At 40.8% G+C, this 13,597-nt stretch overlaps 1 protein-coding gene across 3 annotated transcripts in view; it reads right to left on the bottom strand.

Annotated features, from left to right (window-relative positions):
• Positions 1-13,597, bottom strand: part of PDE7B (phosphodiesterase 7B) — a 315,252-nt gene that overhangs the window by 131,498 nt on the left and 170,157 nt on the right. Inside the window, exon 1 of one of the 3 annotated variants that reach the window (XR_003910745.1) lies at positions 12,289-12,607. The exons of 1 other annotated variant lie outside the window; for it this stretch is intronic. Coding sequence is in view for 1 of the 2 variants with exons in the window: in XM_029944590.1 (XP_029800450.1) it covers positions 12,289-12,526 (238 nt within the window). In the remaining variant the exon portion in view is untranslated. Of the gene's footprint in view, positions 1-12,288; positions 12,957-13,597 lie in introns of those variants that run through there. One more of the 3 variants, XM_029944590.1, reaches the window with a different exon arrangement.

Here is a 13,597-nt window from a genome sequence, read left to right as displayed (position 1 = left end):
TTTTAAACCAAACATTATACTAAGTTAACTTTTATCCATTTCTCAATCATTTCTTGTGCTTTTCTGCCTTTGTACCTACATTCATGCTAATTCCTTCACCAAGAAGGTCATTTTATCATATCCTGTTGAGATTTTAATAATCTTAGAGACATAGCTGTAAGGGCCAGTCCACATTAAACCTTGCTGGGTCCCTCTGGAGAAGAGTGAATTAACATTGAGTCCTCATGGAGTATCTGTCACACTAGGTTTGTGTTTGAGTATGTGGTTTCATCTAATTCACTACATTATAAACTATGTAAAAATTGCATTTTTCATAGACATTTTCTCATCCATTCTGTGGCACCTAGCTTTGAACTAATTGCTTAAAAAAACATGGCAACCTGAAGACAAGAAGAAATACCACTTAGCAAAGTAGAAGGGACAGGTTATTTTGAAACTGTGAGCTTCAAATGTGTCAGGTCTTGAACTTGTGGAAGTGAGGAGCGTGGTTGGAATGAGAGGTCTGGATGGAAGAACATGAGGACTATATCTCCCTCAGGACAGGTTCGTATCAGTGGTAAAGGGGTTTAACTGAATGGTTTATATATTATTTTCTGTAGTTCTGTGTAAACTACTGTAGCACTTGGGAAGGTTAGTCTGTAAGTTAAAAGGAAAGAATTCATCAGCTCAAAATTCTTGATATTTACTAAATATGGTCAATAAACACCAAGTTGATGGTTAAAATGCATTAGTATCTTTACCTCAAGTCTAACTCTCCACCAGCCACTGTTGCTAGGGTGATCCTCCTAAAACGTAAATTTTATCACATCACTTCCACTAAAATTATTTGAAGTCATCTTATACTGGGAAGATATACTCCTTAGGAAGACAGATGAGACCCTTGGTAATATGGCCCCAGACTCATCTTTCATCCTCCTCCTGATATACTTCCTATCCTAAGATGTGGCATTTCCCAGAATTTCTGTCATTTGGTCCACTGCTTCTTCTTTCTGCAATGTCCTCCACCATTCTTCATTTGGAGAAATACAACTTACCTTGAATGGTACCTCAAAAATCACCCCCTTTCTGAAAACTCTTTTAACACTAATGATACACAGACTTAATCACTCCCCTGTGTGTAGGCACAGGCTTTGTATATTTACCTCTAGTGTAGCATGTCATTCACCTAGCTCACTCGCTTGCTCGCTCACTCTATCATCTATCTATCTATCTATCTATCTATCTATCTATCTATCTATCACCAATTCATCTACCTCGGCTTTACTAGTTCGTGAACTTTTATTTTCTAAGGAACCAAGACAGTATCTGGCACATGATAATCAATAAATAAACTTATTGAATAAGCAGTCTTTGTTCTTCCTCAGTGTTGCCACAGAGTATTATTTCTACTGTATCTTGAGACATATGCCCTTCAACCTTAATACCAGTGAGTTATTTATACGTCTGTCTCATCTAACAGGTCATAACCTCTTTTCTTTCTGCTTTTATCCCAAGCACATAACACCATGCCATGTGCTGAGTAGACACTCAAAATATAATTATTCAATTGAATTGTTTTGCAAGAAAAACCTAGAAATTTGAATTATTTCCCTTTTTGAATATCTTGAATAAACAATCAGTGAATAGAGGTCTCAATTTCTTCTTTTTCTAAGTTGGGAATAAGTCCTTATTCAACTGTGACTTAGTATGTAGTAGAAGATGCTAAATATTTGTATATAACATTAAAACACCATTTTCAATTCTGTGACCTCCTAGAGTGTTCTTTAATTAGTTTTGGAGAGTGGAGGCATTCAAAATATTTTTTCAAAACAAAATTTTTTAGTTCAATTTTGTCTATTCACATTCTACAGTGGATTATCACCAAATCAAAAACAATAGGACATTTAGGACTAAACACAGTAGAAATTGCTTTAGAATTTATGAATCTGATGAATTCATAGCTCTTGATTTTATATACCTATTTAATTGACAAGGAAAGTTTTTCTTTTATTCTTCTGTAGAATTAGGGATTGAACCAAGACAAGCAATGCGGAATTCAACTAATATTCAAAGGAGAAACTGAGGGAAAAGGATAGGTGTACATAGCCTTGAATGAGTTTTAGAGAGAAGAACACGGAGGGAGGCAGCTGTTCCTTCATATCAGCTACCATGGAAAAGGTGAGTGACTCCTGTTACAACGCTAGAAGAAAACAATGATCCCATTACAGTGCCGGCAACTGGCGCTCCCCCTCACGTCTCCTGGCGTCTCCCATCCCACCTTTCTCTGAGCAGAGTGCAGAAAAAAGAGAATACCTCTCAGAAATTTCCAATGAGCACATTAAGCAATAAAAATGTATCAGACCTGACCAGAGTACAATGCACTGTATGTTTATGATCATGATTCCAATCTGTATTAGATATAAAACCTCAGCTTTTGATGTGGAAACCAACCAGAAAGGTGTGACTTGTACACATCCTGTTTCATGTATTACAGTCATTCAGCTGCACTTTTCAGTGTCAAAGTCCTGAGATTGGTTGCTGAAAGGCATGTGTGTATTTTAACAGAAGGAGAGAGAGGTAATAGGGTAGAATGACTGGGTCAAGTATATGCATAGGAATGTAACTAAAATAAAGAATGTTGCACACGCAATACTCAAGAACGGGCCCAGTACATGGTAGCTCAGTTAGTGTGTAATGGAGATAGTGTTTTTTGAAGAGGGAGTCAAGATTCATCACTGGCCTTCAGAGAAAGAAGGGCTTTTGTGTTTGTTTGCTTTCCTTTGTTGTTGTTATTGTTGTTTGATTTGTTTGTTAGTTTCTGTGTGAGTTTGCAGCAGAACAATACACTTGAAAACTGGTCTTTGTGGAAAGATAAAGAGACTCTCTACATTCTTCCATGAGATCCCATTATAATTGAGAGTTAGGCTTGCAGATATGGCTGCTTGCCCCTTCCACACTAGAAGCTTTCTCCTGGGGAGGAGAATATGGCACAAAGTAAGGCCATCTACTCCTAACACCCTGGAGAATTATAAGGAAGGGAGTCAAAGACAGAACCCATGGCCAGATGAACATGCCTTGGCTCCCCAGTCCCAGGCTGGCATTTTGCATTTTGTGCAGTAGGCACATTCAGATAGGTGTGTGGGATCCCAAGGCACACGTTCACCTAGAACCACCTTGGAGAAAAGCAAGAAGTGGGGGGGAAATATTTATCCAAAATAAGTAATTTAATCTGAAAATGATTGACCTCCAACATGATAATTAGCAAATATAGATTTTCTTATCCCATTTGGGTGGGCTAAAGAGCAAGGTTTGATCAGTTGGAGAGAAACAGGCTATATTTATTGCATATTTCAGTGTGGACATTTGAGATTTCTGTTACAATTGTGTTCAACAGTGACTGTTTTCTCTACATTTCTAAATGTGTTTTTAATTACATTTCTTATACTTGAATCCAGTTTCTTTGTAGTGACCATATCTTACTTCCTTCTCCTTGGTACTCCATGGTTGTCTGCTTACTAGTCTCTTTTTCTTCTCTTTCTAACTCTTTTTTTCCCAGCAAAATCTATCAACTTTTTTTCAATGAATTTTTGACACAGATCCTCTAAACAAATATGTCTTTCAGTTTCAGAAATGGTCATCAAGGCTATCTATATTTGTGTGAGATATTTGGGTGCTATCCAAAAGAGATGCAGAAGGAACAATAAAAGAATCTTGGGTTCAGCTTTAATTCTAGAAGAAAGGAACATCTGAGCATGCAGTGCAAAAAGTTCTAATTATTGCATTATATGTGTCTCAATACCCTTGGTTGTTTACTTTTCCTCATTAATATTTTGACTAAAGAGTTGCATTTATTACATTTTTCATTACATTATATTTACTTACATTTATTTCTATTTGATCTCTCTCTATTGACCTTGATTTTATTTTACAGTTTTCTGCCTTTTGATTTCTACTATCAAGTACATGTAACTGCTACTCAATTCCTGTTAAAAAATTTGTCCTTTTTGGGGCACCTGGGTGGCTCAGTTGGTTAAGCTTCCGACTTCAGCTCAGGTCATGATCTCACGGTTCATGGGTTGGAGCCCCACATCGGGCGCTGTGCTGACAGCTCAGAGCCTGGAGCCTGCTTCAGATTCTGTGTCTGCCTCTCTCTCCGACCCTCCCCAGCTAAAGCTGTCTCTCTTTCTCTCTCAAAAAAGAAATAAACTGTTAAAAAAATTTGTCCTTTTCTCTCTAGGGATTTTACTTTTCTGCAATCAGCCTAGCCCCTTGGGAACACTTTTAAGGTCACATACAACTAAACTTGTTTTGTCTTGTCAATTCTGCCTTCCAATTGCACACAAGGCCGACTTTTAAATTTTCTCTTGTTACTAATGATGAAGACCATGACCTAAAGTCTCTTCTTTAGTATTCCCTCAGCACGTATGTGAGAGCCAAGGAATATCAAAATGCTCAGGACAGGGGCTTGGTTTATAATCCATAACATATCATGCCATGTGGGTATTTTAGGTGAGAAGAAGTAGTCTGAAGAAAGTCTCTATACTAATGTTGTAATTCAAGGAATTTAAGACAAATGGACACATACAAAGCTCACCTCTTGGGTGGTCTTTTAGTATTTTAGAGATTGAAGTCAATTCTAAAGACAAATTTATGGAAAGGCAGAGAGAGAAAATAGAAAAAGAAAGAATAATGTCTATACTATATACAGATCTAAGCTAGGGCATTGTATTAAATCACAAGTACTTTGTGATCTGCTTACTCTTTTTGATAGGGTGATATATACCTACGATGTACCCTGAAGTGTATTGATAAATAAAAAGTGAGAAAAATCAGATAGCAGAAAAGAGCACATTCTTCTTTACATTGCTTCTGTACGTGAATACATAACTTGGAGTTTTTGGTCTTTCTTACAATAAAGCTTCTAATGTTTTTCTTTTAAAAATTAGTAAGATGTGAAAATCAATGCTTTGCTGTTCAGTTAACGAGTCTTGTTTAAAAAAAAAAAGAAAGAAAGAAAAAGAAAAAAGAAACTGTTCCAGGCAAAGAGCAGAGGACATGGGAATAACATCCTTCATTCAGCTCCAACCCCTCCAACGCTCATTTGTAGGGCCGGGTAAACACATACCTTTCGTATTCTATTTTTGAAATTACATCAAGGAATATACAGAGTGTTATCTGTAAAAAAAAGCAGCTTCTGGAATTTTAGTTGATATAAAATGTCCCCAAATGCCTGAACAGAGTAATTATTTTTAAAGTATATAAAAGCATTCATAACTTATATGCATTTGCTCTAAAATTTTATACATTTCAACTTTTCTCTATGAAGATAGAACTGTTCATGTTAGTTTTGTACATACGTTACACCTCTTCAATAGTTGTGAAATCCACCCTCATGTATTCTTTTCTTTTACTTTAAAAGCTATAATGATTAATCCTGATCCTCTACCAGAATATAAATTTTAAAATGATTCCATTAAAAAGAATAACTAACATTTCCATTTCTTGAGTAATCTGTGCCTAGAAAAAAATGTTCATTCATGCATTTAATGGCAAATTGTAAGCTATTTTGTTCCTTCTGATAATTTCCTTTTTTCACTTATCAAAGTATATTGAGTGGCTGACGTGTGAAAGACGTTAGGAAGAACACAAAGAAGATAGAATGTTCTTCACATTCTCAAAGAGCTGAAAAGCCAGGAGGGAAGGAAGAAAATGTACATTAACTGTGACAAAGTGATTTGCTTGTGAAATAAATACAGAGAAAGTTCTGTGAGACTTCAGAAGAGAAAGACACAGTCTGCCTCAGTAACCTCAGGAAGGTTTTGTGCAGGGAATGGCATATGAGTGGGGCCTTAAGGAATGGCAGAAGTTGGTGACATGGAGGGAAGTCATTGTAGGCATTGTAACAATGAACAGAAAGCCAGGATTTAGTTGTGGCATGCTTGTCCTGTCTGGGTCGACTATAAGTGCTTATGGGGCAATAATGACAAATGAGATGGGAAAAGTGAGCTAGTTCCAGCCTGTGGAGAGCTTTGAATGCAGGATAAAAGTATTTGGATTTTTCTCTGCAGAAAAGGCGCAAGACATATTCTGATTTTCCTTTTGATGTTACTGATCTAAATCATAGAGGAGAAAGAAGAGGGGTAGAGAAGGGCGCCTGGGTGGCTCAGTCAGTTAAGCATCCAACTTTGGCTCAGGTCATGATCTTGCAGTTCATGCATTTGAGCCCCGCATTGTGCTGCCTGATCTGAGCAGAGCCTGCTTTGAATCTTCTGTCTCCCATTCTCTATGCCACTCCCCTACTCATGTTTTCTCTCTCTCTCTCTCAAAAATAAATAAAACATTAAAAAAAAGAAGGGTAAAGAGAGCACTAGAGTCGGAAGCTACTGCAAGATGATAAACAAAACATGAAGTTTGGCCAAGGGCCACGAAAATAAATAGAAAGCTGGTGATGAGTATGAGGTATTGTTGAGAAAATAACAACAATACCGATAATTATAATAGTTAACATTTACTGAGAATGTATTAGGGCTTAGGCTCTTTTCTAGGCACAACTTTTTGGTATTATCTCATTTAGTCTTCACCTTTTGTGAAGGTTCTATCATTATGCCCTTTTTATAGAAGAGAAAACTGAGGAATAGAGAGGTGAAATAATTTTCCCAGGTTCGCACAGTTCAGTGACAGAGAGGTAGGACATAAAAATTTGAAAATCTCAACACTGCAACAATACTCTGATACTACTAATTTGTATTATGGAGTTAGAACCAATTGGAACGAGACAGAGCAGTTTTGAACCTGGGTTTCTGCTGAGCTCATGTCATTTATAAAAATAAGGAAGTCAGGTGAAGGACAAGATTTAGTGATGGTGAGATGCTGTTTCCAGTTTTCTCTCAATTTTGCATTCTGATTTAAAAAAAGATTAGGAGTGCCTGGGTGGCTCAGTCGGTTAAACATCTGGCTTTTGATTTTGACTCAGGTCAGGTCATCCCAGGGTCATGGGATTGAGCCCTATATTGGGCTCTGCAGTTAGCGTGGAGCCTGCTTGAGATTCTCTCTTTCTCCCTCTACACCTCCCCTTCACTCCTGCTCTCTTTCTCTAAAATAAATAAATTAAAAAAACCAAACAAACCAGATTCAAGTATTAAGATTGTTGCCCAGTTTAGCTACAGACTGAGTGCAAACTAATGCATAAGAAGTTGTTTCAGAAACATGTTATGAATTAATGTCAAGTTATCTACTGTTAAGACTCACTGATTTTTTGATCAAAGCAATTTGTTCTGCTTTGAATGAGATCATTAATATTGATGAGTGTTTGAAAATATGTTTCAATTTTTACAAATGATTTTGAATTTCACCACTTTCATTGCCAATACTTGGAGTTGACAGAAAAGTTTAAACTAACAAATGCTTATTTTCACACTGATGTTGTAGATAGCACTCCTGTTCACCAATTTATAATTGTTCTTCTCTTGATAAGCGTTTGATTCTTCCCTGAGTCCCTGAAGCCTAGCACAGTCCCTGGCATACCTTAAGCATCCAATAAGTTCTCCTTGACTTCTAATCATAAGAACATTTAATCTTCAATATATTTATGTTATGCTTGATACTTGAGGAATTTTAAAATAGCACTTTGAATGTCAATTTGAATTGCAGAGTTCTGGAATCAAATAATTCTTTGGAGGTTTTTTTTCTTCCCCTCTGAGGTGGTTTAATTTCTAGAACTTAGTATAAAGCAACTTTATCCTGGAAAGTTGAGCAAGACAATGGGTATGGGGAAAACAAATGTTTTTTTTAGGGAGTTGGGTGTTTTTATATTTTTCTACAGCCAAAGGCTATTGACATGAAAACAGGCTTAATAAATAAGTAAAATATAATGTAAAATTTACACCAAAGACACCAAAATAAAAGTTCCACAGCTACAGAGTTTGTAGTTATTTGGTTGAATTTCAAAATAAAATTATTTATTCAACCAAGAACAAGCTTTGTTAGGAGATGTCTAGTCTTAGGTTGCTGTTGAGAATCACAATTAGACTTATATTTGCACTCACTGTATTTGAGAAACTGCTTATTTATTTCCTGCCCTTCTTTTGCCTCCCCAGAAGCCCCTCCTGGGCATGCTACCACCGCCATGTTTTAAAGCTTACTTTTTTTTTTTTTTTGATAATAGATGGGAAATCTTCCCCTGGGCCTTCCCAACACTTGAAGCTTGGATCTAAAACTAAAGCCCACAAATAGCAGAAAAAGGTAAAGGCACAATTGTTTAACTCATTTTGCATGGTAATACAATTTTTCTGGTTTGACCAAGATTTATATTATATCATGAGTTTCTATGTTTGTTCCTCTACATATAATCAATAACAAATGCCTTGGTTTAACTTTAAATTACCCAGTATCTACCCTGATTATGTCAGTTTTGTGGACTACAGCTGGATGATGAGATCCATCAATGTCAGTGTGTGACCCCGGACAAGTTGTTTAGTCTCGAATCCACTCTCCACCTCTTTGGATTAACTAGATAATTAGACCGTCCTTTGATTCATAAAGGGAAAATGATGTGAGTATTAAGAAAATTAAAGTATTGGATATGATCCAATGAACCAAGTTGGTGCTCCGACTTTGGGCAGACCGATAAATTCCAGAGCCCACTCCAGGGCAAAACAGGGCCTCCACCAAAGCCCAGGTGCACAGCAGGGAAAGATGATGAGCCTCACTTCCTCCTCTCTTCCCCGGTTCACCCCTCCAGTCTATCGCTATGACAGTCACCCTCAGTCCCCAGCTGATGCCCATCTGAAGATGGAAGGAAGATGTTCACATGTGTAACCTCCTTTCTCACACGTTCTTGCTCCCTTCAGGGGACACTGCTCTGCTCTGTCATCCATCACTCACAATTTAGTGAATCTCATCTTAAAACCTCTCATGAATACATATGTACGCATTTATTTTCCCACAAATTCTTCTGCTCTCTGCCTTTATTACCTAAGCAAAACCTCAGGACACGTTTCCTTTTCACCTGTCAAAAACAACATCCCAGTCTTGGGTCAGATGTATGAGTGAAAATAAGGATGTCCCTCCCTAAGGAAAAGAAAAGCTGAGGCCTTCGGGGTTACATTCAACTTATTAAAAAACAGTGATATTCACCTCTAATGTCTTGAAGGCTATTGGGTCTGTGTGGAATTTCTGCTATTTTGTGGTTTTTAAAAATGTAAACCTATGTACCAGTTACCACAAGCAGTCAAAATATACATAGAATGTATTAGCTTTCAGTTCTCCTGTGTGTAGTAAGAGCAGGGCAAATATATTGTGTGATACAAACATTAACATCTATACAGGTAAAGATAGAAGAAAGGAGGACACAAATGACTGTGGGGGAAGATTCTGGGGCACGTGGGGGTGGAGATCAGGAAAGTCCTTACAAAGAAAGGGATGTTTGAGGTAGACTTTATGGTTTGAGTTAAAAATTTCTTATTTCTTTTCTTTTGTACAAGATTTTTAAGGTTTTTAAAAAAATTTATTGTTGACAGAGAGAGAGAGAGGATGAGCAGAGGAGGGGCATAGAAAGGTGGAGACACAGAATCTGAAGCAGGCTCCCTGCTCTGAGCTGTCAGCACAGAACCCGATGCGGGGCTCAAACCCACAAACTGTGAGATTATGACCTGAGCTGAAATTGGATGCTTAACCAACTAAGCCACTCTGGCACCCTGTTTTATTTATTTATTTATTTATTTATTTAATTTACTTATTTATTTTGAGAGAGAGACAGAGAGACAGAGAGAGAATGGGGCAGAGAGAGAGAGAGAGAGAGAGAAAGAGAGAGAGAGAGAGAGAGAGAGAGAGAGAGAGAGAGAGAGAGAGAGAGAGAGAGAGAGAGAGAGAGAGAGAGAGAGAGTCCCAAGCAGTTTCCATGTCAGCTCAGAGCCTGATACAGGGCTGGATCCCACAAACTGTAAGATCAAGAGTCAGATGCTTAACTGACTTTGCCATGCACGCACCTCTGAATTAAACCATTTTTAGTTGGCTAAGTCAAAGAAAGACATTCTAAGCATCTGGCAAAGCTCACCTGAAGCATTTTGAGGAACAGGAAATTGTTAGCATTGTCAAAATTTGAATAGTGTGAGAGTTCTGAGGCAAGGGAGAGAGATTGAGAGAGAGATTGAGAGAGAGACAAAGAAAGAGAGATAGAGACACACACACACACACACACACACACACACACACACACACACACATAAAACCTGTACACTAACTGAATACAGCCTAAACTGTGTCTTTCTAAAAGTGGAAACATGCCAGAGTTCTGGAACTGTTCTCTAAGCATTCCTGAACCCCTCACCGTCACGCTGACCTGGGTAGAATGTCACAGAGCACCTGATTCGGGGAGGAGCTGCAGCGTCAGGGACAAGATGGGAGGAAGTAGAGACGATATGGAAAGTGTAGCAACTTGTCTTTGGGGCCGCAGCACGTGGCTCAGGCTGCACATGTGGATAAGTTCTCACGCCCATGCCAGCAGGGAGAGCCCCTCATCTCTTTGTGAGTGCCAAGGCAGGGAGGGAGGAAGAGGAGGCAGACCTCCTTGGAGAAGGTGTCCTGCAGTCAAGACCAAGGGGACAGCACACTAGGGAGCAACCTATCTGGGAGCCAAAGTGGCTGCTGAGAGATTCTACCGAGAGCGGGGCAGTGGTCCAGGGATAAATTAAGACTCCACTAGTCAGCTTTGCAACGTCCTGAAAAATGTCCCTTTTAAGTGAGAAAGAGTTACAGAAGTCCTATTTTCTGTCTGCAGTATTGGCTTTTTCAAGAATTAACCCCCCACTTACATATAATATAAACGACAACATAAATCTATCCCCAACACATGCTAACATCTGTTGAATTATGCAGTTTTATCAAAAGTGCAATTTGAAATATGAATTTTAATCATTTAATTTACTGAAACAGTTGAAGTGTCACAGTGAAGTTGTCTGTCCAGGTGGGTGTTTCCATCTGTCTTGTAAAACTCACATGAAATACAGGATGAATTTGGCATTACCTCATTTCTTCTGACCAAGACCTGTTTCTGTGGGCATCCATCTCCCATCTGACACACAAACCTCGGTCTCACTGGTTTTCTTCTCATCCCTAAGTACTCATGTTTACTAGAGACCAACGCTAGTTTTTTTCCCTTACTTTCAATTCTTTCTTTCTTTCTTTCTTTCTTTTTTTTTTTTTTTTGGTCCAGAACATTATTTTGTAATGATATTCTTTTAAGATTATTAGGCAACTTAAAAAAGTTTCTAAATAAATTGTTAAAAATAAAATGAGTCGCATTTTGATTTCTTAGTCTTAGTTTCTTAGAGAGGTCATTTTTGGTCTATCTTTCTCGTCTAGGCTCCCACCTCTCACCACCAACGGTATGTCAGGATTCCATTGCATCGGGCTAGCCAAGACTCAAATGCATAAACACACGCTCATATTTGTTCTCCTAAGTGAACCACCACTTTCCAAATATCTACCAACACATTCCCCAAAGGAAGAGAGCGCCCTGCGGTCAATTACGCATTCTCAGTTTACGGGTTTATCAGCTTCTTGGGATCCTTCGCAGGGATCCTAAACTGTCTTGGTGGTTGCGGTGCTGGCTGTCAGAAAGGTTCTCCACAACTGTCCTAAACACAGCACATTCTTATATCATGACAAAGTCCCTATGAGTCATCATTTCCACATTTGTGAGGGAGTTGATTTTCCTGGTATCAGTGGGGGAACTGTCACCTCCAAAGGGGAAATCGAGGCAAGCGAGTTTGCTCACTTTCCCGGACATAAAAAGCATCCAGGGGCCACTCGATCCTGGGAACATGATACATGCTGTAGCCCCAGAGTTAAACATCGGAAAACGCATTTTACTTTCTAAAAAGCGTGACAAAATGCAGCCCAGGAAGAATATTGTCTGGGAGAAAATTCTGACTTATCAATAAAGCATTGCAGAGGCAGGATCGCCAGTAAAGAACATCTAATTTCACCTCCACCTTCTTTTCTGGGGACTGAAGTTCAGGAAATGTCACTTGTGTAAGCCGCAGGGCAAGTGTGAGGAGTGTGAGCGGAGCCCAGAGCCCAGGTTACTGGATTCCCAGTCTATTAGTGCCTCTCCTACCACATGCTTCTTAATTTTAAGATGCATTTCTACGATGGAGCAAACATTCATTAATCCCAGCCCTAGAACCCCGTGCTGCAATCGGTCTTTCTTCCTTCTCTCGTTTTTCTGGCTCGGGCTCTGCAAGGGAAGGGACACAAAGCAATTGGACTTGGCCCTGTTACCTCTCTCGCACCTCACGGTCGATTTACCTGCAAAGCTGTGCAGAGCATCTTCGTTCTCCAGAACGCCTCTCTGCTTGGTGGCCTGCAGCTCACTTTTGGATTTCCAGACCAGCTTTACCATCCTGATCATCTCGGGCAAGTCCCAGGGCAGCGGCCCCTGCTGGCACCCCGGCCGGCCGCCCGCGGAGGAGGGCAGCACACCTTCTGGGGCCGTCCACCTCCTGCCCAGCTCTGCCGAGTGGAAGTAGCGCTCGAGGACAGGCATTCTGCCCCGTCCCCCCGCGGAGGAGCTGGGGCCGCTGCTGCCGGGGCCGCCGCGGCTGCCGCGGCCGCCAGACGGGAGAGTCTTCGCAGGCAGGGGAAGGCGAAGCCCCGGGAAATCTCCTCCAGCTCCGGAAAGGCAAGCCTCCTCCAGCCTGGCACAGCCTCCCTGTCGCTCAGGCGCTCGCAAACACTGACGACGCGGCGACTCACTTCCCCAGGTTTCTCGCCGGTGAGAAGTGTCACCGCGCTCCCTCCTTGGAGACGAGCGCACTTGCACCCCCCACCCCAGCTCTCCCGGGCACAGGCTGCGCCGCGCGTAATTAATCTCAGGCTGCCGCTGGGACGGCGGCTGCGGGGAAAGCCATCGAGGCTCTAGCTCTAGCGTTTGCCTCTCCTCTTCGGATTCATTTGTTCTCGGTTCTCTTCTAGTGCTTGTCAAAGTTTGTCAAGTGGCTTGTCTCCAGGCCAGGAAGCGGGGCTCCCCTTTGCCGGCCTCCCAAGGGGTCCTCCAGAGGCGGGTCGGTTATCTGAAGGTGTCAGGTGAAGAGTGGCCCTCCCCCTCTCCCCCCAAGGGGTGCAGGAGGCCTAGAAGCTTCCCTGGCTCCAGCCCCGCAAGTCCCAAGGAGATCTCGGAAAATGGGAAGCTGAGCACTGGCAGAACCAATTTGCAGCTGCTGCTCTCTGGAAGGTCTGGCGGGGGGCCACCTTGCCTGTCCACCGTCTGCACTGGGATGGGGTTAGGCAGAAGGCTCTGGGATTGATCCTCAGCACCACAGTTCACACACTGCCTCCCCCACGCCCCTCCCCCTCGCTGTCATTTGGTTCTCAGCAAACCTAACTGGGTTTTGGCCTATTGGTCAAATCCCTTCGTAACCTCAGCTGCCCTTCAGCTGGAAGGGAAATAACATTGAATCACATCCCAAAGCTAACTCTGAAAGAAGTGAATTAGGGAAGCACCAAGATCCTCACGCGATCCCGCAGTGGGGTTGCATAGTCGGGATAGGTACCTTGGGCTTGTTAAAAACCCGTCTCAAAGGAAAACTGTAATAATTTTAAAGGCTATTCATGGGGG

The sequence above is a fragment of the Suricata suricatta genome, chromosome 7, assembly GCF_006229205.1.
Source record: "Suricata suricatta isolate VVHF042 chromosome 7, meerkat_22Aug2017_6uvM2_HiC, whole genome shotgun sequence".
NCBI lineage: Eukaryota > Metazoa > Chordata > Mammalia > Carnivora > Herpestidae > Suricata > Suricata suricatta.
The sequence above is the reverse complement of the archived record's forward strand: the minus strand, read 5'-3'. Positions and strand labels throughout refer to the sequence as shown.